Source organism: Notamacropus eugenii, chromosome 1 (assembly GCF_028372415.1).
Source record: "Notamacropus eugenii isolate mMacEug1 chromosome 1, mMacEug1.pri_v2, whole genome shotgun sequence".
Taxonomy (NCBI): Eukaryota; Metazoa; Chordata; class Mammalia; order Diprotodontia; family Macropodidae; genus Notamacropus; species Notamacropus eugenii.
Window position 1 is genome coordinate 753994500 of NC_092872.1, and position 22336 is coordinate 754016835.

A 22336-nucleotide genomic window follows, 5' to 3' on the forward strand; every position below is an offset into this window, starting at 1 on the left:
CAGGGGCAAGAGGGCGCTGAAGGAAGGCGGTCCGCCCAGGGGGAGCTGGGGAGGCGGCCGCAGAGGCGGAGGCTGCCGCAGCCCGCAGGCAGGCAGGCGGTCCGGTCCGCCCGCTAGCTGAATGGGCCCGGGCTAGGGCGAGACTTAGTGGGGCGGGGCTGGCTCGGAGCGCTTTTATTCCCGAGGGTTGCCTTTGGCACAGTGCAGGGAAATGCGATCTTTCCGGAGCTAGGGAGCTAGGAAAGCCGTGGCCTCGGAGGGAGGGAGTAATCGCGAGGGGGCCTGTGGCAAGGGAGCGCGCCCCGTGTGCGCCCGGACCCGGGGCCCGCCTCAGCCCGCCACCCCCCTCCGGCTGGGCTTAGGTTAGCAGGGGAGGAGGGGGAGGAGACGGCGGCATGGGGGCGTGCGTGCGTGCAGGCGTGTCAGTGTGTGTGCATGGGAGAGTGTGCGCGTGTGTCAGCGTACATGCACGGAAGAGTGCGAGTGCAGGCATGTCGTGAGTGTGCATGGGGGAGTGTGCCAGGCGTCCCAGCGTGTGTACATGGCTGAGTGTGCAAGAGCCTGGCGGGGGGAGGCAGGAGGCCAGCAGGGACCCAGCTGGCGGCTGGCAGCCCTGCCCAGCGCGGCTGGGCCACGATTGACACCCTCCGGGGCCGCCCCCTGCTCGGGGAGGGGGGCAGGGGGGGCCGCTGCAGCCAATGAGCGCCGGGTGGGGCGGGGCGCCCTCCGCCGAGCGGGGGCCGCGGCTACTTAGGCAGGCGGCCGCTGTCGGGGGGAGCCCAGAGCGGAGCCGAGCGGGCTGGGCAAGGCTGTGCCAAGGGTGGTGAGCGCGGCAGCTCCGCCAGGAGCCGGGGATCCATCTGGGGGCCGAGGCGGCGCGGGGGCGGCGGAGGGACCGGCTGGGCACCGGCTGGGCACCTGCCTGGCTGCCAGCTCCTGCGAGCCCCGCGACGAGCAGAGCGCAGCCCAGCCGAGCCGAGCCCTTTCTGCGGAGCCAGCGAGCGAGCGCGGCGCACGGGGCCGGCGCGAAGCATCCCTGCGGTGCGCGCCCAGCACCCCCGGAGCCGCCGGGGCTGCCGCCCCCATGGGGCCGAGGAGACTTTGAAGGAGTTTGGGGCTTGCTTCGGGAGCAGGGAAGCCGCCGGTACGAGGCCCCACGGCGTTCCTTCCCTTCGGGGCTACCCCCTTCCCCCGCTGCCTGTCCCCGGCTCGCCTCCCGGATCGGGTGGCGTATTTCTGCGGGGTGCCTGCTGCGCCTCCCGCCCCGGCCTCCTCCTGCCTTTGTGCAGCTGCTCCTTCTCCCCCTTGGCCCCCGCTCCCCGCCAGCTTTCTCCAAGGCTGGAGAGGGGAGGAGGGGGCGAGCCGGGATCAGCCTCGTCCTGTGGCTGCCGCCGCAGCAACCCACGGACAGGTGGGGAGGGGGCGCAGCTGGCTCGAATGCATCTGGAGACCGTGGGCCAGGGAGGTTTCAATCCCAGCTCTGCCGCCTACCGGCTGTGTGACCTTGGGTTGGTCGTTTACACTTTCTGGACCTCCGCCCTCCCCCCTTCAAAATGGGGAGGGGAGATAGAGGATCGCCAATTTCCCTTGCAGCGCTAAATCTTTTGATGCTCTACTGTCCATTTCTAGTTATTAACTGAGGGAAGACTTGTGTATCTGTGTCTATGTCTGTGCCTGTGTGGACTCGGGGATATTTTCGAGAGCTCGCCCTGAAACACTAGAATTTGTTGTATTGAAGAAACAGGAGAGAGAAGTAAGAGGAAGCGTGTGTGAGTGTGTGTGTGTGTGTGTGTGTGTGTGAGTGTGTGTGTGTGCGTGTGTGTGAGCGTGTGTGTGCGTGTGTGTGTGTGTGTGCGTGTGTGTGACACAGAGGGACTCGGCAGGACTCCCAAGCAGTGCGCTCTGAGCTGAGCTGCGCTGGGAGGCGCGGGGGATTCCCGTCGTCACTATCTTCCCTCTAGGCCCTGGGGACCCAGAGACTTCCCCTCTGGGCACCCCTGCCCTCTCTGCCAGTCCCTGGACTCCTCCCTCCTAAAAGCCAGACTCCTCAGAGACACCGCTAGCTTCCCGCTCCCTCCACCCCACCCCCATCCCCCTGCAGCCTGGGCAAATTGGAGAGCTGCGCCCAGTAGCCCTCATCCTTCTTGGGCGCTGGGCACGTCCTGGCCTGAGGGGCGCCGAGGCCAGGCTGGGCAGAATGGGGACCTAGCCTCTGTACTTCGGCTCCTCCGCCCAGCCTCGCTCCGTATAGGCCAGACCCTGAAAGGGCTGAGGTGGGCGAGGAAGGAGAAGGCTGGCCCCTCCGAATCTGAGAGGAGGGGGTTCCGGAAAGTGCTAGGCTGGGTTGAGGTGGATCTTGGGGCCCGAGAGGGTTGGGAAGGGCGAGGCAGCCGCAGGCCTGATCCCTGGGAGAGTGCTTAGGGCGGGAACGAGCTTCGTCTCCCAGGCAGCCCTAGGCCAACTTGTGTTCCCCAGGACCCGCAGAGAGAGGAATTTGTTCTCTTTCTGGCAAGAGGAAGGGCGGGCAAGCAGTTCGGGGGGGCTTCGGTCGGCGGCCACCGCCTGTTCTGACGGCTTTTTTTCTCTTGCCTCCTGCTTCTCACGGTGTTTCTTCCCGGGATCTGGGACTGGCTCCTTCGTGCCCCGCGCCCAGCTCCCCGGCCTCGGCCTGTCCTTGATGGGAAACCAACTGGACCGGATCACCCACCTGAGCTACAGCGAGCTGCCCACCGGGGACCCGTCGGGCATCGAGCAGGACGAGCTGCGGGTCGGGGTCGCCTACTTCTTCTCCGATGAGGAGGAGGACGTGGATGAGAGAGGCCAGTCGGACAAGTTCGGCGTAAAGGGGCCCCCTGGCAGTGGGGGCAGTGGTGGTGGCGAGGGCGACGGCGACGGCGGGGGCAGCCCGGGCCCCGGGACGCCCACCCACCACCCGCACCACCTGGTGCACCAGCTGGTGCTACACGAAGCCCAGTGTTCCGCCTTCCGTGGGCCCGAATGCATCTTCTCCAAAGGAGGCGGGGGCGCTGGCGGGGGCGCCGGGGACCTGGGAGTCTACGCCGTGACTGCCCTGCCCGCGCTCTGCCAGCCCGGAGATCTGGTGGAGCTGCTGTGGCTGCGGCCGCCAACAGCCGCCGCCGCAGGGGAGCCCCCCGGGTCCGCGCCGCCGCCTCCCCCGCACTGGGCAGTGTACGTGGGCGGCGGCCAGGTCATCCACCTGCACCGGGGCGAGATCCGCCAGGACAGCTTGTACGAGGCAGGCGCTGCCAACGTGGGCAGAGTGGTGAGTAACTGGTACCGCTACCGGCCCCTGGTGGCCGAGCTGGTGGTGCAGAACGCCTGCGGCCACCTGGGCCTCAAGAGCCCCGACGTGTGCTGGACCAACTCGGAGAGCTTCGCCGCCTGGTGCCGCTTCGGCAAACGGGAGTTCAAGGCTGGCGGCGAACTGCCCGCGGGCAGCCAGCCCCCGCAGCTGCAGTACTATCTCAAGGTGCACCTAGGGGACGGCAAGGTGCACACGGCCAGGTTCCACAGTCTAGAGGACCTCATACGCGAGAAGCGGCGCCTGGATGCTGGCGGCACGCTTCGGGTCATCAAGGAGCTGGCTGCCCTGGTAGATGGCAAGGAGTAGCCCGGGACCCGCCGCTGCCTCCCTCCTTTCCGTCTCTCCCTCCCTCCCTCCCTTCCTTTCCCTTTCTGTTTCTTCACCTCTTCTCCTTACTCTCCTTCCCTCTTTTACTTTTCCAAAACGGTGGAAAACTCTATGTAACTCAACTCGACCCCTCCCTAACCTCAACAGGCCCATAGGCCCCACTTTTTGGCAACTGCGTTGCCCACACATTGCTAGGAACCGGCAAGCATGGGGTCTTGCTCCTCAGACATTTAGACCCTTTGGGGAAATCGCTGAGGTAGAAGGAGCCTTCTGGAGGAGAAGGGAGGAAGGGCTGAGGGTCTCCAACATGCCACTGAAGCCAGCTGTCCTGGCCTTAAGAAGGGGGATCCTCTCCCAGATTTAGGGACCGTAGCATGTGGGGAGGGCAAGAAGGCAGGGTTCCAAGCTGAGTGACGCCCTTTGCAGTTGGAGGATCAAGGATGAAAGGTTACTGGGTAGAATGGGCTGTTCCCACATCCAGTTTCCTCTTCCAGGTGGGGACTGTGCTCCCTGTGCCTCAACACAGCCCCAACAGAGAAGGGCAGGAAGGGATCTGATGGAGGCCCTCAGCTAGCTAGATTACCAGGCATCCTTCTGGAGCTCAGCGTTCTTGGATTTGGAGGATTTCTTAAAAAAGAAATAAATGGCACTACTCTCCTGAGCTCCTGTGAATAATTCTACAGGAACCCCTTTCTGGACCCAGGTAAACTGCAGTCTAGGCTATGCCATCTCTGCCCTGGCTCTCTGACCTCAGACCTCTTTGGCTTCTGGAGAGTGTTGGCTCCTTGGGATGCACTCCCAGCTCCCCATATTCCTGCAGAGGTGTCATCCACCCCCAGAATTCCTGTGGGCCTCAGGTGGTGGTGCTGGTGCTTCGCTGCTGGCTGGGAACTGAGGAGGCTGTTCCATCTACCCTCCCTCCGGGCCTGGGCACAGGAGGCCAGGTAGGCAAGATCCTGCCCCCAAGAAAGGGAGAGGGTGACCCCTTCTGGCAATCCTTGTAAGAGCAGCTAGATCCCCTCCCTTCTGGCCCCCCTGGTACAAGAGGGAGGCAAGGAACAACTGCCCAGGATAGCCCAGGCAGCAGAAGGGAAATCAGTATATCATACCCGGGCAACTTGGTTTGACTTTGCTAAGAGGTCTGACTCATTGGGACAATGGGCAAAGTTTAAAAGAAAAGAAAACACAGCAAGAACAATTTTCCAATTATGTCAACCAAGTCGATCCCGTTGATGTTTTATTGAAGCGTTTTAGAGACCTGCTAATAAAATTTCAAATTGAAATTTTTCTTTTCATGGCTTGAATCCATGATGGTTTAAATAACCAGAGGCCGTAAAGGAGAGATTTGTAGCGAAGAGCTTAGCTCACATTGCCTTTCACCGGATTTTGTTCTCAAATCTTCTGAGAATTCTTTCATGAATACTGTAGCTTTATTTTTGTCTTTTGACAACAGCCCCGGGATAGGCGAAGTCTCCAGTCAGTAGGTAGATGGGACTGAATTTCTCTCAGTTCCAGGGTTGTTTTTAAATTAGCTTATGGGAAATGGCGAATAGATTTCTCTTTCCTTCTGCTGTTTCTGTTTGTCATGTGCCACACACACACACACACACACACACACACACACACACACACACCTCTCATTCTTCTGATAGTCTGTTTCCACTTCTAAATTTCCCTTTATTTCCTCTCACGAATCTAGAGTGGGTCAAATCATTGCCCTTTCAAAGAGAAAAGGACAGACAGACACTGACAGAGATAGAGACAGTCACAGAAGGGAGAACAGTAAGTGGGCTGGGGCCAGGTCTTGTTCCAGGAATCCAGGTGGGGTGTGGGTTTACAACTTCCCCCCACTGTCCCTGCACCACCAGTCTGACTGGCTCTGACTCACACTGTACATGAAACACCCCCAGCATCTCCTGCCCTCACCAAAGAATCTGTCACCAAAATAGAGTTGGGGTGTGTTGAATCAATTGTGTCAGGCGATGACAAATCAGATCTACAGCTTTGATCCGGCCAGCCAGCAGCCATTCTGTTGGCCTGGGCTCTTTGACCCCAGGATGTACTTAACAAAAGTATGAATCGCAAAATTTCAAGAGGGAATAAACAGGGATGCTGAGGATGGAAGGCCTTTTTGTTCAGTTTTCCTCCTGAATTTATCTTTTGTCTAATTCTAATTCTCAGGATCGAAAAGTCAGAGCATTGTGGTAGATGTTTCTTATTGTCCTGGTGTATACCACTTCCATGATGAGATCATTTCTAAAAACGTAGAAAGTCTATATGCCTTTGTTTAATAAAGAAAGGAAGGAAGGAAGGAAGGAAAGAAGGAAGGAAGGAAGGAAGGAAGGAAGGAAGGAAGGAAGGAAGGGAGGAAGGAAGGAAGGAAGGAAGGAAGAGAAAAAATCCATCCATAATGATTAACTTAATTTGCGCTGTCTGCAGGCCCCCAAAGGTTCATTTTGCCTTAGCCACCACCAGACCCTTTTTTTAGAACCAGGATGGCCTATGCTAAAGCCTCATTCCTCTTTCTGAATATGTTGCACCCTTGCTGATAACTGTATCTTGGTTCCCTACTCTTAGTAAATACCATCTAAAATATTTGTCCCTGAGGCTGCCTCCTTGTTAATTTTCTTATCTTTGACTTTTCCCCTCTTCCCTACACTCAGAGGACAGGGATCCACAGGAGTCACCAGACGTATAAGGGAGTCAACCTCCCTTTGGCCATTGACAATGGGGTTTTGGTTCTGCTAAGGGTCTTAGCTCTTGAACTCAATGATTTCTAATGGTGGGGCCCAGGCTGGGGTACGGGGAGTGGGGGAATGTTCCACAGTTTTATATTTGCTGATACAAGGTTGGTAATAAAGATGTTGGTTTATCAGTTAATGCAGTGTTTGTTACTCCTGGGGGCCCTGGAAGGCATTCTGGGGGCCCAGGGAACTGACTGGAAGGGACTGCTGTTCAGCTGTCCAGGTGGACAGCTCCTAGTGAATGAGAATGTTATTTAAACATCCATTGGCTTGATCCATGACCTTTAAATTAATCAGTGATGCTGGAATGGTTTTCATTACCTTGTGTTAAGGGGAAAACATGCTATTTGCAAAGTAGGATTTTGATAATATCATCTAATAATCATCTTTCAAGGGAAAGAGCCTTGACTTTGGATTCAGAAAGCCTAGGTTCAAATGTGGCCAATATCCCTTCCTACCTTTGTGACCTTGGGCAAGTCCTTGATGTTCTCTGGCCTCAGTTTTCTCATCTGTAAAATGACAAGGTTGGATTAAAGGACCTAGAAGGTCTTTCCAGCTGATAACCTCTGATCTTGTGATCTGTGTTTATTTAATTGTGTAATCATGGACATGACCCTAACTCCCTGGCCACAGGTTTTCTCATGTGTAACAGGCTATTGGACGAGGTGTCCCCTAAGATCCCTCTGACTTTTTAACCCTGTCTTCTCATAGTGGTAAAAGTCTCTTAATGATGAGAGAGCTGCCCTAGAGTGGAATAGACTTCCCCTGGAGATCTAGTGAAAAATCCATGGAAAGGCTCCATGCCAAGGGAGGGAGGCAACTCTGGGTGATGAGTGTTGCATATCCCAACAAGCTTGATTAATGTGGTGGTTTTGCTAAATTGCTTTTTAAAAATCTTTCCTCTTTTGAACTTTTTTTTTTTTACTGTAAGGAATAGATCTGTGGGGTGGGGGAGGTTCTAAAATTTAAAAAAAAACAGCAAAAACAAATAAAAAAGGGTAAGTCCAAGACTTTCCATCAGGAGAGACTAGATCCAAATTCCAGCTCCCATGGTTTTTATCTTTAATTATGAGAAAGGAAACTCAACTTTCTGAACCAGGTTTTTTTTTTTCATTTATAAAATTAGAACTAAGAATATGTGTACACCTCACAGGACTGCTGTGAGAAATGCCTTATAACCCTCAAAGTGCTTCTGTGTAACCTTCGGCAAGTCAGTTGGACTCTCAAGGCCAAAACTTTTCTCACCCACAAAATGAAAGTGTCAGAGCTGATAATTGTTAGCATTTGGATGGTTGCATTGTATAGTCATTCATTCAGATCCCTACTGAGTTATACTAAGGGCAGCACAATACTGAATAAAATGGGGGGTGTTTAAAATGGCAGTTTCATTCTGTGATCATCAGAATAGTTCCTGTTTTTGACAATTTTAAAGTTAAAAAAAGCGCAGTATAGTGTTGTGAAACTATGCCAGGAGGTAGAGAGCGCATGTGTATTATCCCCATCTTACAGATAAAAAAACCTGAGGCTCAGAGAGGTGATGGCAGAAGGGGCAGAGCTCTGGTGCAAATCCTGGGGTTGTGACTTAAAATTCAGCATCACCACTATCTCCCCCTGAATAAGAAGAGAACTAGTGATGAAGGCTGGGGGTGGATAGGATGTCCAAGGATCCCAGCGGAATTCTGGAAGTAAGGCATGAGAGTGTAACAAAACTAGAATCACCAGGGATTCCTGAGAACTGCTCAGTCACCCTCAGTAACTTGTGGAGGTTGAGGCTGGCAAGCCCAGAAAGTGGTCCCTTCACCTGAGACAGGGTTTCCATGCCCAGCTGAGCCCTGTTATGATCACTCCCTCCTTGATGAATGGCTCCTTCTCCCCTGCTGAATGAGAAGGCTTCCCTCTCAAGGAATTTTCCTCGGATTTCTTTGCCAAAGAAGTTTTGAGTTTATTCCAAGATAGAAGAACTTTTCAAAAAGGGGCTCCTCATTGCTCTTTAACAGGGATGAAGGATGGGAAGGAATTCAGTTTGTGACTTCTATCTTTGTTTAAATGATGAGGACTGTGAAACAGGAGGTTTAGACTGGAATATCACTCACCCCACAGGACTAAGGCACAGAATGTTAGAGCATCCCACAATTTCATTTATTGAAGTCTCTGGCCCTCATCTTGGCAGAAATGATGAGAAAGGTCAAGGTCAGTCTTGACCCTAGATGTTTATGGAACAATCTTCAGGCAATCCCTACAATTTCTAGTCATTACAGTGACAAGTTAATGGATAGTTCCTGGGATCCTGTCCCTAGCAAGTAAAGTAATGACCACCCAATGAACAGGGGAAGACCCACATCTGAAGGAAATCAACGTTCTCTAATAATCACAGTAGAGCACTCTAGGACTGATTTTCTTCAAACATGTGTGGATTTTTATTATCTGATGATAATTTTTTCATGTTCTTGTTGAGGACAAGGGAAACTAATTCTAGCATCTGAGGAAGCTGGAAGGGACCTTGGAGATCTGTTTCTCCAACATTTCTCTGCATTCATTACAAAGGAGGAAACAGGCTAAGAGAGGGGAAATGACTTTCCCAGGGTCACACAAACCAGGAAGCTGCAGAGGTGAGGATCTTCTGTAGATGCTTCTCTCCTTGTACGTCCAGTCCTGCAGTGTCCTGCCCAGAAGTCCTGAGCGCTAGGGATACAAAACCCAATGAAACTCAGTTTCTGCTCTCCAGGATCTTGTATTCTATTGAGGGAATACACAGTAAACAAACAGTATATTCATGATCATTTGAAGAGAAAGGAGAGTGTGCCAGCAATTAAAAATGTCCAGGAAGGCTTCCCAGAGGATGTGGTATGTGAGCTAAGCCTAGAAAGAAGTTAGTGACTCTAAGAGAAGGAGTCGAGAAGGGAAGGCATTCCAGGCCTATGCAAAGATGGGAAATGGAATAGGAAGTTTGGTCAACCACAAGAGGCCATTGGGGCTCTACCAAAGTGTGTACCAAGAGGAATAATTCCCTCACTGCCATGAGTTGGCAAGGGGAAGCTGGTGGCTGGCCAGGATGAAGAGTGTCTATTTTACACTGGGACAGTGGGGAACATGGTGGGGGCTATCATCAGACTGTGATTGGGAAGACTATTTAGCAAAGTTGTGGAAAGTGAATTTGAGAGAGGAGGAGCTGGTGGCTGAGAGAATAGTGAGGTGGAAGCATTGAGGCAGAGGCAAGGTGGTGGGCCTGTGAGTAGAGAGAAAAGGAGACATCCAAGACACCCTGTGGAAGCAGAAATGCTAAGACTCCAAAGGTGGGGCCTTGGCTGCTTTTGGAGGGTATGCCTGGGGGAGGGGAAGAGCACAGTGACCAGTTAACAGATAGTCCCCGGGGTACTGTCTTGAGGTACTGGGGCATATGTGGCTGCAAGGTCCAATAGAAAGAGGGGAATGTGGGGGAGGGGTTCAGGAAAAAATGTTTCACTGGGGACATTTTGAGCTTGAGATGCTTCCAGGACATGAAAATATAGGACAAATCAAGGTGAACCTATCAAGTGAGGGAGGCTGTGATGCTTTTTACATTTATTTTAATGATAAAAAAAGGGTCCTACCACTCGAAAAGCTTGGAAAAAATCAAGCCAAGAATGGGCAACAGTGGTGCATTTGTCTCTCAGAGATGATCCTCCTACTAAAGTCAATGCTGTATTTTCCTGAAAGAGAAGATTTTGTTTTCCTTGATAATGTTTCCTGTATAAAAACCTTAGTTTTAGGAACTCCCTTAAAAACTGGTTACTCCAGATTGTACCAGATTTCTAACTACAGTTACAATCAGCATTTGGAAAGGGGAAAAACAGATGATCTAGGCAAAAAATGCTGGATGGCTGTGAGTATCCTTGGAGAAAATGATCTGAGGGTCATAGTGAATAATGAGCTATTTATGAACCAAGCAGAATAGAGCTTACTTTACAAAAAAGGCAATGGAATATATTTGTAGCTAGAGTCAGGAAGAAAAACCTCAAGTCCCAACTGTTACACCCGCTACCCGTGGGACCCTCAGTCATTCACTTGACCTCTTAGCGATTTAAGACAAAGTGTCAAACTCAGATAGAAATGTATCTATGGGGAATACTGAGACTTAGAAAACCACAAATTAACATTATCTAGGTTGTACTCTAATTCATTTTATTAAATATTTATCAATAACGTTTCAATCTGGTTTGGGGGTTCTGCGGGCTGCTTCAAATTTGACACTCCTGCCTTAGAGAATTTCCTAGTCTATGTTCTTAACTTTTGTTTTATGTCCCAGACTCCTCTGGCAGTCCCATGGAAGCTCTGGACCTCTTTTCAGAAGAATGTTTTTGAATGAATAAAATAAAATACATAAGACTGAAAAGGAAACAATTTATATTGAAATATAGTTTCCAAAATATACCTATTTTTAAAAATAAAAATACTTTTGTAAAATATATATTTGAAAAAGTTCACAGTTTCAAGTTTAAGGAGTCCTTTGAAGACTGTAATAAGTTCCAGACCAGGTGTTGGTTAATGACTGATTTACAGAACTCTACCTCAAGATGACATATTGGTTAGAATATAAAATTATAGTCTGGAAACTAAAGGGGAGTCTTAGAAATCAACTAGTCCAGTCCCCTGACTTGACAGAAAAGGGGAATGAAGGCCCAGAGAGGTTTGCTTTAGTCATTCTCGATCATGTCTGACTCATCATGACCCCAGCTAGAGTTTCCTTGGTAAAGATCCTGAGGTGGTTTGCCATTTTTTTCTCTAGATTTTTTATAGATGAGGAAGCTGAGGCAAGCAGGGTTACATGACTTCCCCAGAGTCACACAGCTAGTCAATGTGTGAAGCCAAATTTTAACTCAACTCGTCCTGATTCCAGACCTGGTACTCTATCCACTGTGCCACCTAGCTGCCCCATTTAGCCTCAGTTTACTCATCGATAAAATGGGCATAATGATAGCACCTGCCTCCCAGGAAGTCAAAGGAGATACCTATGTAAAGTGCTTTACAAACTTTAAAGTGCCGTCTAAATGTTGGCTACTGTTACTTTGGAGGCAGAGACCTGGACATCAATATGGCCTCTGATGTTTGCAACTTGTATGGCCCAAGTCAGCAGCTCTCCCTGGGCCAAAGTTCCCATAACATGCTTCTAAAGCACCTTCCAACACTACACCTGGGATTCTCTGGGGAGTTCAGAAGGATGCTCAGTGAGGGAGGAAGAACTCCCCCTTTGGGAGAGTCAAGGTAGGCTTCCTTGAATAGATCCCAACTGACCAGGACCTTGAAGAATGGATGGGATGCCAACAGGGCAGGTGGGAATGAGGGGGTGGGGAGTTAAATCACTATGAGCTATATACAGTGGGTAAGCACAAAATAAAATAAAAGCAATTCCACAACTGCTGATTGAGCACCTACTGTGTGCAAGACAAGGGACAGAATGGTATAGGAGACAGAGAACTGACTGTGGTTAAAAAAAAAAAAAACACATTCAAATTCTGATTTGGGCACAGCAGGTTTGAGACCAGGACTCCGGACCTGATATCTGGAAGTTCTAAGTTCAAATCCAACCTCAGACACTTCCTAGCTGTGTGATCCTGAGCATCTCACTGAATCACTATCTGCCTCAGTTTCCTCATATTTAAAATGAGGATAACAAAAATACCTATCTCCTAGGATTGTTGTGAGGATATTTATAAAGAGCTCAGCACAGTGCCTGGCACATAGTAGGTGTTTAATAAACACATGCACCGTTCCTTCCTCCTCACCCTCCCCCCTCCTTTTAACCTCTCTGTTGCACAAAGTTACTGAAAACATTTGCCTTGGTGAAAAGAGTTTCTCCCCATGGATAAAATCCTGTTTGGATCCCTCCTCTTCCCCTCCTACCCTGCCCCCAAATTAATGATAAATAAAACAGATACTGAAGATACAGCAGAGTGTGTCTCCTGCCCAGGGTAAGGCACTTGAAATCAGGATACGTGGGTGGAATCCTACCTGAGCCACCTGTTAGCGTCTGTGTGACTGTGGGCAACTGAACTCCCTTCTGGCCCCTGCACAATGGAATCAAGCAGTCACAGCAGCAGCAGCAGCAGCCCTGCTGGGCGAGTCGGGAGGTTCATCAAGCCCACAGGCTAGAGGATGAGTGTGGGGATGACCCAAGGGGCTTTTTCTTAGAGATGCTGCTTCCTTCTCGTCAGATGCCCCAAGCTTGGCTCTGATGGAGCTGAGGATCTACTGAGAACAGGATGAGGGACCTTATCTGTCTGGGCAACCTTTCTCCCATCTCCCCATGACAAGACCATCTACTCATGAAGGGGTCTGCACATCCTTGGAGTCCTCAGCAAAGGAGGGGAGCAGGCATGTGCATGGAGTCATGCTCTTGGATTCAGAGGACGGTAGTCAGTCTTGCCTGTGCCACCAGGCCCCCAGAGGACCTCAGAACATGGATTGAGAGGTGGGATCCAACCCCTGGGGCCAATTAGTCTGCCCTTCTCATTTTACAGATGTGGAAACTGAGGCCCAGAGAGAGGAGGTGACAAGATCACACAGGGTAGGATATGGCAGAGCCAGGATTAGAAGCCTGACTCTCTGACTCCAAATCCAGAGTAGTTTTCATTGCCCCTTCTCCCCCACCCCCAGTAGAACCTGGAGCAAGCTGTCCCTCTGTTCTGGGCTGCTGATGCCCCTCTGGATAATCGGGGTGGGGGTGGGGGGACACCAGACAATCTCTAAGGTTCCTTCCTGCCCCAGATCACACTGACCCATGAACCAACTGTAGAGCTCAAGGACCTTGTCCAAATTTCATCTCTACCCCACAAAATGAGGACGGTGATACTTGCTGTACTCACCTTTCCAGTTTGTTGAGAAGAAAACAGAGTGGAGATGCTCTGTCCTAGGCACTGTGTTTAGTGTTGGTGTATAAAAATACAAAAAGCTAGACAGTTCCTGCCCCTGAGGAGCCCACATCCCACTAGTGGGTGACAACACATGGAGGGTTGCCATGTTTGGAGCTGAAAGGCCAATGGAATGTGGAGCCAAGCAGGGGGGAAGGCGGGGGATGAAGTATAGGTGGACATGGCCTCTCGAGGAGTGATGGAAGTTCAGGAATATGAGTCCCAAACCTAATAGGAAGGGGGGATCTGGGAGGAAGAGCAGAGTGAAGCATGGCTGGGGTCATGAGACAGTCTGGGCCAATGGAAGCACTCACCAGGGGGACCAGGAGCTGCCTGGGCAGCCCCCATTCTCCAGGCAAGGGGGAAGATGAGCAGGAGGGAGGTGGAGAGCATACATCTGGAGGCATCTGAAGTCTCCAGGCTTGCTGAGTGCAGGGTCCAGTGATACTGCTGTCAGCAGAGGCAGTATGGTGTAATGGATAGAGCCCTGGACTTGGACTCAGGTCCTGCCTCTAATACTCAGTACACAGGGGACCTCATCTTTCTCATCCTGTTTCCTCATCTATAAAATGGAGATAACAGCAGCTCTAGACTCCATCAATCCACATGTAAACGCATTAACAATAATTAAGCATTTACAAAAACCAGGACTGTTGTGCAGAGCCAGTGAGAGAACGTCTATAGAGCACTTTGTGAGCTTTAAACCAATACATTATCACTAGATGTTATTAATGATTCCTTCTCTAGACCAAAAAAGCAGTTACTGAATGCTTATTAGGGGCCAGGCCCCAGAGGGATAAGGCCAAAGATGCAATTGACTTTACCCTCAAGAGGGTAAATTAAATTAAATTCTGCTGGGAAAGTAACAGAGGATTACACATTGAGAAGCTATGCTATCTCACCATCTCGTTTTACAGAGGAGTAAACTGAGGTCCACAGTCACACGGATAGTACGTAGCCAGACTGGGATTCCCTGATGGAAGCCAGTGTCATGTGGAGACAAAAAGAAATAAAAGGTAATGTCAGAAGAGAGGCTCTGGAGGAGGAGAACCAAGTGACTCGTTGAGTGCCCCAAGGTCACATGGCTGTCAGAGGAGAGGCTCAAACCCAGGGCTTGGTCATTCTCAATGCTCCATATCATACTCTGTGGCATATACATATATGTATGTATGCATATATACACACACATATATATACATGTATGTGTGTATGTGCATGCATGTACTTGTTTAGGCACATGTGTGTGTGTTCATGTTTATATAGATATAGAAATAAAGATCTCTCCCTCTCCGTATATATATACATATATATATATACATATACACATACATAGATATACTTACATGGGCTTGGACAGAAAAATAGAAAGATAGATGATAGATACGTTGATATATGATAGATGAATAGATAGTAGGCAAAGACAGATACATAGATGGATAGATGATAAAGAGACACATAGATTAATAGATAATCAGTCCCTCTATTTAGATTTCAACAGTTCAAGGTTGTAAGGCGCAAAACCAGAGATATTTCCTTGCAAAGACTTCAGATGCAAAGAAAACATGACATGCCTTGAAAGGATCTGAGTCTCAAACCTCCCAACTAAATTCAAGGAGGCAGCAGGCCAGGGCACAGGAGGCATTCCTGCCTTTGGCTCAAACCTGCTTCATCAAAGTCTTCATCAAACCACACAATGGTGTGGGAAGCAAAACCAGAGAGAAAGGACACTGAGGGTTGGAAGTTCCAGAGCTGGGAGTTGCCGCATCTATTGTTTACATACTTGCCTCACCTGCTCCTTCCCACCTCCTCTGAAAAGATTTTGTGTATATTTGGGGTAGAATGTGTATACCCTGGAGTTTTCTAGGGAAATGTTTTATAACTACTCTACTTGTTATGCCTTTTCTAATGATCTGAGCCTACTGGCCGATTGTGAAGCACTGGGGACTTTTGAGCTAATATTTGGAGGATGTATGTACATATGGATGTATACAAATTCACATATACACATGTACCTTTACACATATTTACCCATCTTCCAGATAAGGGAGTTGAGCCTGTGAGAGAGAGGAGTTTATAGCATTCATCTCAAGGACACACAATTCAGCAAGAGACAGAGCCAGGATTTCAAACTTGGCCAAAATCCCTTCCGCTATGCCAATCTAAACCACAGGTTGTCTCAATTATTTCATCCTTTTTGAATTATTTTCATTACAAAGCTGTAAGATTCAGAAGCTTCCGTGAAAGTCTTCCTGAGTGTTTTCACAAGCATCTTTCTCCTGTGGTGGAATCACGTTTTTAATGCCTTAAGAGTTGGTCCACAATGACTGGCCCAAGGGCCTCATTGCCCTGTCCCAGCATCAGTACTAGCCATTGAGACTAATGAAGTCCTAGAAAATTGAGTTGATTACCTTCAGTAGCAACTGGGAGAATCTAGTATACATATGTGTGTGTATACATATATACACATATATATGTGTATATATGTGCATGTGTGTATGTGTATACAGATATACACACATGTATGTAAATTTTTCATATACCGAAACACTCCTTTTGCTTTTCCTTGTAAAATACTATGCAGAATATTTACATAATTTACATTTTTTTAAACTCCTAAAGCAACCAGATTGACAAGGTCCTCAAGGAGAATGACTCGGGTCACTGTCCTGCCTGACCTACAGGACTGTCTTTGACATTAAAGAATAAGCATTGACAGTAGCATAGAATGGACTGGAATTAGTTTTTGAAGAGCAAGGCATTATGGTAATGGAGAGAGAGAGAGAGAGAGAGAGTAAGGGAGGGAGGGAGAGAGAGAGAAAGAGAGAGAGCTCTCACTGATGGCTCCAGCCAAAAACCCCATGTCCAGTCAGTGAATAAAACATTTATGAAGCACCTACTATGTGCCAGGTACTGTGCTAAGCCCTGGGGATACAACAAAAGGCAAAAGGCAGGTCCTGTTTTTGAGGAGTTCTTGATCTAATGGAGGAGACAAAAAGCAAACCAATGCTCACAAACATCTCTTTCCAGGGTAAGTAGGAAATAATAAACAAAGAGAAGGCACCAGAATGAAGAGGGATGGGTGAAGCTTCCCGTGGGAAGGTGAAATCTTAGTTGGGACTTGAAGGAAGCCAGAATCATTTCGAAAACCTCTTGAGAGAACACCAGGGGGATGGGAATGATTGACAGCATCAAGGCTCCAGAGGAATCAAGGCAGATGAGGGCTGAGAAAAGGCCTTTGGATCTGGCAGGAAAGAGACTCTGAGGGACTTTGGAAAAGGCAGCTCTGATGGAAGGACAGCCCTAAAGTCAGTCAACAAAAAGTTAAGAAAGAGAAAGCAAAGGAAAGGCAGGCACCTGTTGTAGGGCTATGGAGTTTAGACACAAAGTGGAGGAAGAGAGAATGACAACAGATCCTGAGCAGATAAGGGAATGTAAGAGCTCAGTGGTAAACATGTGGGTGAAGGGAAGTTCAAGGGCATGACCATCTCTGGGTCGGTAAGATTTGTTGGAGGTGTATTTGTTTCATGGTATCTGGGAGCTCCTTGAGAACATGGATTACCTTTTGCCTTTGTTTTTCTGGTGTTCAGAACAGGGCCTGGTACACAATAGGCACTTAATCAGGGTTAATTGACGGATTGAGAAGCCATTCATGGGAAATGGGTAAGTTGAGGAAATGAGAGGTTAGGATATTTGAGGGAATATTCATATATCCCTTAGTATGAAAGCAGGAGTTGAAGAGGAGAGAATGATTCTGAGTCAGTACTGAATTCATTGAGAAAAGGAGAGTGACCTGGAGCTGTCTGGTGGGCAGTAGCTACCAGAATTTTTCTTGAGTGACGTATTCAGATTGGGTGAGCTTCACAAAGGAGAAGACAATACTAAATGATGGTGGTAGAGGAAAAGATTGGAAGTGCCAATGGAAAACAAGGCATATTTCAATGTCCCCACTTTGACCAATGAGTGAAAGTGCAGCCAGTGCTAGAAAGAGTGACCAAGGAGGCTGTGTCATCAGAAGGGAGACAAGTCTCAATGAGAGTCAGGAGAAAAAAGAAATGGGAAAAGAAAAGTTGCAAAATAAAAGCAAGATTGTTACTTATGGAATAAACATTCCAGAGAGCACTGTGGGTAGGGTAAAGGGGTTTTAAAATGGGACATTTGAAGGGTTGGGGTGAGAGAGACAGAAGTAGAGGAACAAACAAGAGGGGGGCATTGAAGAACAACATTGGGGGATTCAGATGTTTTCACTGCCATGTGGCCACTTCTCATGCTACAGCTTTCTGGAGATGTAAGTGAGAGCTGAGTGCCAAGTTGACTCCTAAGGTGGGTGAGCAGCCCTAAAAAAGGCTCCATAGTCCTCCTACCAGAGATACTAGCCTTCCTCGAGTAGCCCCTACATCCCTAAACACTAAATAAATGCTTGTTGACTTGACCTCAATGGCCTGCTAGTCAAATTCATACCTGAAAAAAATATTCTCTTCACATAATTCCTGAGAAATGGATTCATAGTCCCTTTCTAAGACCCTCCACTAATGTGACCTCAAGGGAGCCCACTGAATTTCTGGAGCTCTAATGGCTTGTGACATCGAGCCTAAGTCTCTGCCTTTTGCAACCTCTACCCACGGCTCCTGGTTCTTCCATTGGGAACATAGATTATATTTTAGAACTAAGTCAATATGTTGCCTGCAGGGATCCTTACTACAGATTAGTGGCCTTTGACACCACTTTTCTAAGTTATTTGCTGTCCAATGTGACATCCTACACTACACAGATTTACAATATCTTCAGGTTTGGTAAATACTATTAAAAATGTTAAGTGACCTAGAACCAAGGCCAGATCCCTAGAGCATTCCATTATAGACATCCTTCCAAGATGATATTATGTCATTAATTACTAGGACCTCCTATCCCAATTCCTACATGAAGTAAAAATCTCTCTGGCAGCATCCTCATCAAGTGATTGCTCACCAATTGCTTGAACTCTTACAATGATGGGGAACTCACCATCTGCTGAAGGAGTACATTCCATTATTGAAGAGCTGAGATTGTTATAAATTGTTTCCTTTCATTGGGCTAAAATTTGTCTTTCTGGATCTCACTCCCAGTCATTCTGTTTTGATCTCTGGGACCAAGCAGATTCAATCTGATATCTCTCCCTCAGGACAGTTTTAAGGTACTTGATGAAATGCATATTAAGTGTCAAATATGTGCAGCCACCTTGCTGGGTCTGGAGATAAAAAGGTAAAATATGACACAGTCACAAACCCATGCCTATTCTGTGTTTTCTCTTCTTCAGACTAAGAAACTGTAGTTTCTTCAACGCACTGTCTAATAGTGTGATCCCAAGTCCAGTTGCTCTCCCAAACACTTTCTGCTGGATATGCTCCATTTTATTGCTGAATCTCCTACAAAGTGCCCAGGATTGGACACAATAGTCCAGTTGTGTGGTTGGATGGAGTCCACACTTGGGCAAAGCAAGATTACAAGGTTTTCTTATAATTTCTCCTATCACTATACATGACCTTCACGTCCCCAATTCTATGCACCCAACCTCCAAGTCAAGGGGCTTGTCAGACAGTTGTCTCAGGATTGGAAAGACCTGTTTGCAAATGTCAATCAGCTTTGCCAGCTACAAAAGAGCAATCATGAAACACTTCCATGAGTCAATATTTACCTTAGCCAGTTTCAGAAAGAGATCTCATGAGTCAACTCTGGTCTTTTCCATTCGAAAGCAAGGACAGAATCCTTGTGCACTCAAGAATTCTTTGAGATCAAATAGATAAAATAATTCTGAATTCAGCCTAGCAGCTCTGTGCTTCCTTTGGTCATAATCTCACCATTCTCTATGTATTATGGATTAGCATCCAACCACACCATCGGTGAGGGAGTTGGTGCAAAGCAATTGGAAACACTATTGAACTCAGTGTCAGAAGACCAGTGTGGAGGCAGGACTCTCAAAGTCTTAGGATTGTCATCTTCAAGATGGAAGTAATGTTACTGCAGTTCTACTGCCTTCCTTCCAGGGCAACCCTAAATACCCTATCAGGGAATGGGTCCCAATGTCAGGCACTATAAACATTGGCTACATTGCTTAGCTCCCAATATTCAGGAAGAGAATTTTAAATCAGAGCTGGCAAGGACTTTGGAGAGCACTGTCTACCTCCAAAATGTCTCTCAGATCCATCCCTTTCTCTGCACTCACAATTCAGGAAGCAGCTTCTGCCTGAAATAGTCTCCTAAGTGAGTTCTCTGTTGTCAGTCTCTCCCCACATCACTCCACCTTCCACAGTTACCCAAATGACATATGGCCCAAATAATATTCTACCTTCAAGTCTAAGGTTGGTAAGTATCATGGGCTCCAAACTGAACTGTTATTATTAATATTAACATTAAGCTGACATTAATTACTTGAGCCTCCAGGAAAGGGGATTACCAGGTGACCTGATGAGGGTCCGATGAGCCTAGGCTGTAAAACAAAGTAGGTTAACACTCTTAGCCACTCGTGAGCTGCACCTGCACTTCTATCCTCAATGAAGCAGGGAGAGAAAAATCCTTAAAAGAAGAACAAATGGGGGAGTAACTGGGAAGGACTTAAGTGGGCTATTGGTCCCATCCCCCATCACTTTGCACATGATGAAACCGAGGCCTGCAGAGTGTTGTCAGCATTTGTGGGAAAACTAGAAGTGAGATCCCTTAGTTCCAGAATGAGTGATTTTTGTACTGGTCCATACTGCCTCCCTTCCTCCTTCCCATCTTTTGTTGTGGCCTCTCTCAGCTAGGGGGTGCTGCAGTGGATAGAGCACTAGGCATGGAATCAGGAAGACTCATCTTCCTGAGTTCAAAGCTGGTCTCTGACTCTTACTAGTTGTGTGTGACCCTGGGCAAGTCACGTCATCCTCTTTGCCTCGGTTTCCTCTTCTGCAAAATGAGCCTAAGAATAAAATGGCAAACGACTCCATTATCTTTGCCAAGGAAAGCCCAAATGGGGTCACAAACAGTTGGACACAACTGAAAAACGACTGAACAACTTTCTGACTTGGCCACATGGCTTCACGGCAGGAGATTGTTTTATTTTGTTTTGTTTTGTTTTAAAGGTCAAAAACCCTTGGAGACTTGGAGCACTTGGAATAAGAGTAAACTTTAGTGCAGTGATGTTCCTCTTAGCCCCACCAAGTCTCCTTGGCAGTGCCTCCAGGGGGGTGGGTCACAATAATAAAACAACACTTCCTAAAGATTAGAGTTATCCAATCCAATCATATTTGATCATCTTTGTAAAGAAATGCTTGGCACAGTGCCTGGTTCATGTATAAAACCTTCTTCTCTTCCCTTCCCCCATCTAAATGCTCTCATCCCTGGAGGGCTTCAAGCAAAGGCTGGCTGACCATCCACTGGCCATTCTTCTACAGCGACATCTTGGACTCTATGCCCTACGAGTTCCTTTCCAACTCTGAGATGCAGTTTCCTTGAAGTCAGTATTTTCTTTTGATGTTAAGATTCTGAGCAATCTCTCTTTGCCTTTCTCTCAGGCTGACCGAGATTCTTTGAGAAGGCACAACTTTATCCACTGCTCTAAAAAACAGAAATGCTAGAAAGAGGAATTGGTTATTTCTTTGACCTTGGGAGACAGATGATGCAGGCTACTGGCCATGGTCCTGGAGTCTGCTCAAAGCCAAAAGCATCCAGTGTTTGCTGAGCAGCTGCAGGGAATGATTTCAAAGGGAAACAATTAAAAGGGTGACTTGATTGTTTTAAATCTTGTTTTTTTAATGTCCATTAATTAGAGACAGAGTGTGGAGCTTTGAACTTAGCAATAAATTGTTTTCCATTCATCAGTAATGGCAAAGAGCAGTGGTGTCTTCTAATGATCTGTTGTTGAGCCCTGGGGTTCGAGGTGCTAAGCATAAAACAGAGCAGGGAAAGTAGAAGGAGCAGAGGCTCTCTGCCTGGAGGGTTAGCAGTGGAGATCATTATTCATGCGTAAGGAACCAGACGGCCATTTTCTCCCTCTTCTCTACCCAGCTAAGGTGAAGTATTAAATGGCCTGTTTCTCTGCACCCCCTCCTGCCACACCCACTGTCCTGTTCTTCTTATTCTGGTCCCACCCTACGGCAGAGGAGAACAGGCACTGGGAGTATGCTTTAAGGAGGTGGAGAGTGAGGAATCATTTCCATGTTGTCTCTGTGATAGCTTAATGATGTGTCTGTCCTTACAGGTTTAGAGTGCTTTGAGTTTTGCAAAGCCAATCTATTTCCATTTTTAAAAGCATGATGGAGTAGGGGAGGTCATGAGTGCGAGGATCCAGAAACTTCTGTTCAAGGAGAACACAAGGTCTAAAGACTATTTTTGTTAGTCTTTCGGTGTGCCCCTGATACCTGAGAAGCTGGTCAGAGTGAGTAGGATCCAACCTTAGATTATAGAAGCTCTGGGTTCTAATGTCTTCCTCCTGACACACACTAGCCCCTGTAACCTGAGCAAGCATTTAGCCTCTCTGTGCCCTAAGACCATGAATACAGAGCTGTTGGGGACCTAATTGGTGAAGGAAATGTAAAAACTGAGAGTTCTTCCATATCAATGAAGTTCCCTAACCTTCCCTTACAGGCCCCCCACCCAAATCCCCAGCACCACATTCAGTAACTTTCACACAGTGGTCACTCAATCAATGTTTCTGAATTGAAGTAAAGCCCAGTTCTGCCAATGACTCATGGCATCGCCTTGGTTAAGTCACTGTCCTTGGCTGGCTGGCATTTTCCTACAATATAAATGATGGGAATTGGAGCAGATGTTTGCTAAGATCCTCTAAACACTGGGATTCTACACCTGTATCATAGTGTTTCTACACCTGTGCCTGGAAAGATCAGGATGCCAGAATATCCAAGCTGGCAGAGATGTTAGGACACAGAGCATAATTTTTGTTGTTTTTCAGTCATTTTCAGTTATGTGACTCTTGGAGATTTTCCTTGGCCAAGATACTAGAATGGTTTGCCATTTCCTTCTCCAGCTCATTTTACAGAGGAGGAAACTGAGGCAAACTGGGTGAAGTGATTTAACCAGGGTCA

At 48.0% G+C, this 22336-nt stretch overlaps 1 protein-coding gene across 2 annotated transcripts; it reads left to right on the forward strand.

Annotated features, from left to right (window-relative positions):
* Positions 1–270: 270 nt before the first annotated feature.
* On the forward strand, positions 271–6959 carry LRATD1 (LRAT domain containing 1). 2 transcript variants are annotated; one of them, XM_072642553.1, is made up of 2 exons: positions 271–362; positions 2654–6959. In XM_072642553.1, the coding sequence occupies exon 2, from the start codon at positions 2678–2680 to the stop codon at positions 3629–3631; it is 954 nt and encodes a 317-aa protein (XP_072498654.1). In that variant the 5' UTR covers positions 271–362; positions 2654–2677; the 3' UTR covers positions 3632–6959. The 2 variants fall into 2 exon arrangements, with proteins under 2 accessions (XP_072498654.1, XP_072498577.1); XM_072642476.1 differs by lacking the exon at positions 271–362 and adding an exon at positions 1009–1144.
* The last annotated feature ends 15377 nt before the right edge of the window (positions 6960–22336 follow it).

Excerpts from the sequence above, each read along its gene's own strand:
- LRATD1 (XM_072642553.1), top strand. The coding sequence starts at position 2,678 with ATGGGAAACCAACTGGACCGGATCACCCACCTGAGCTACAGCGAGCTG.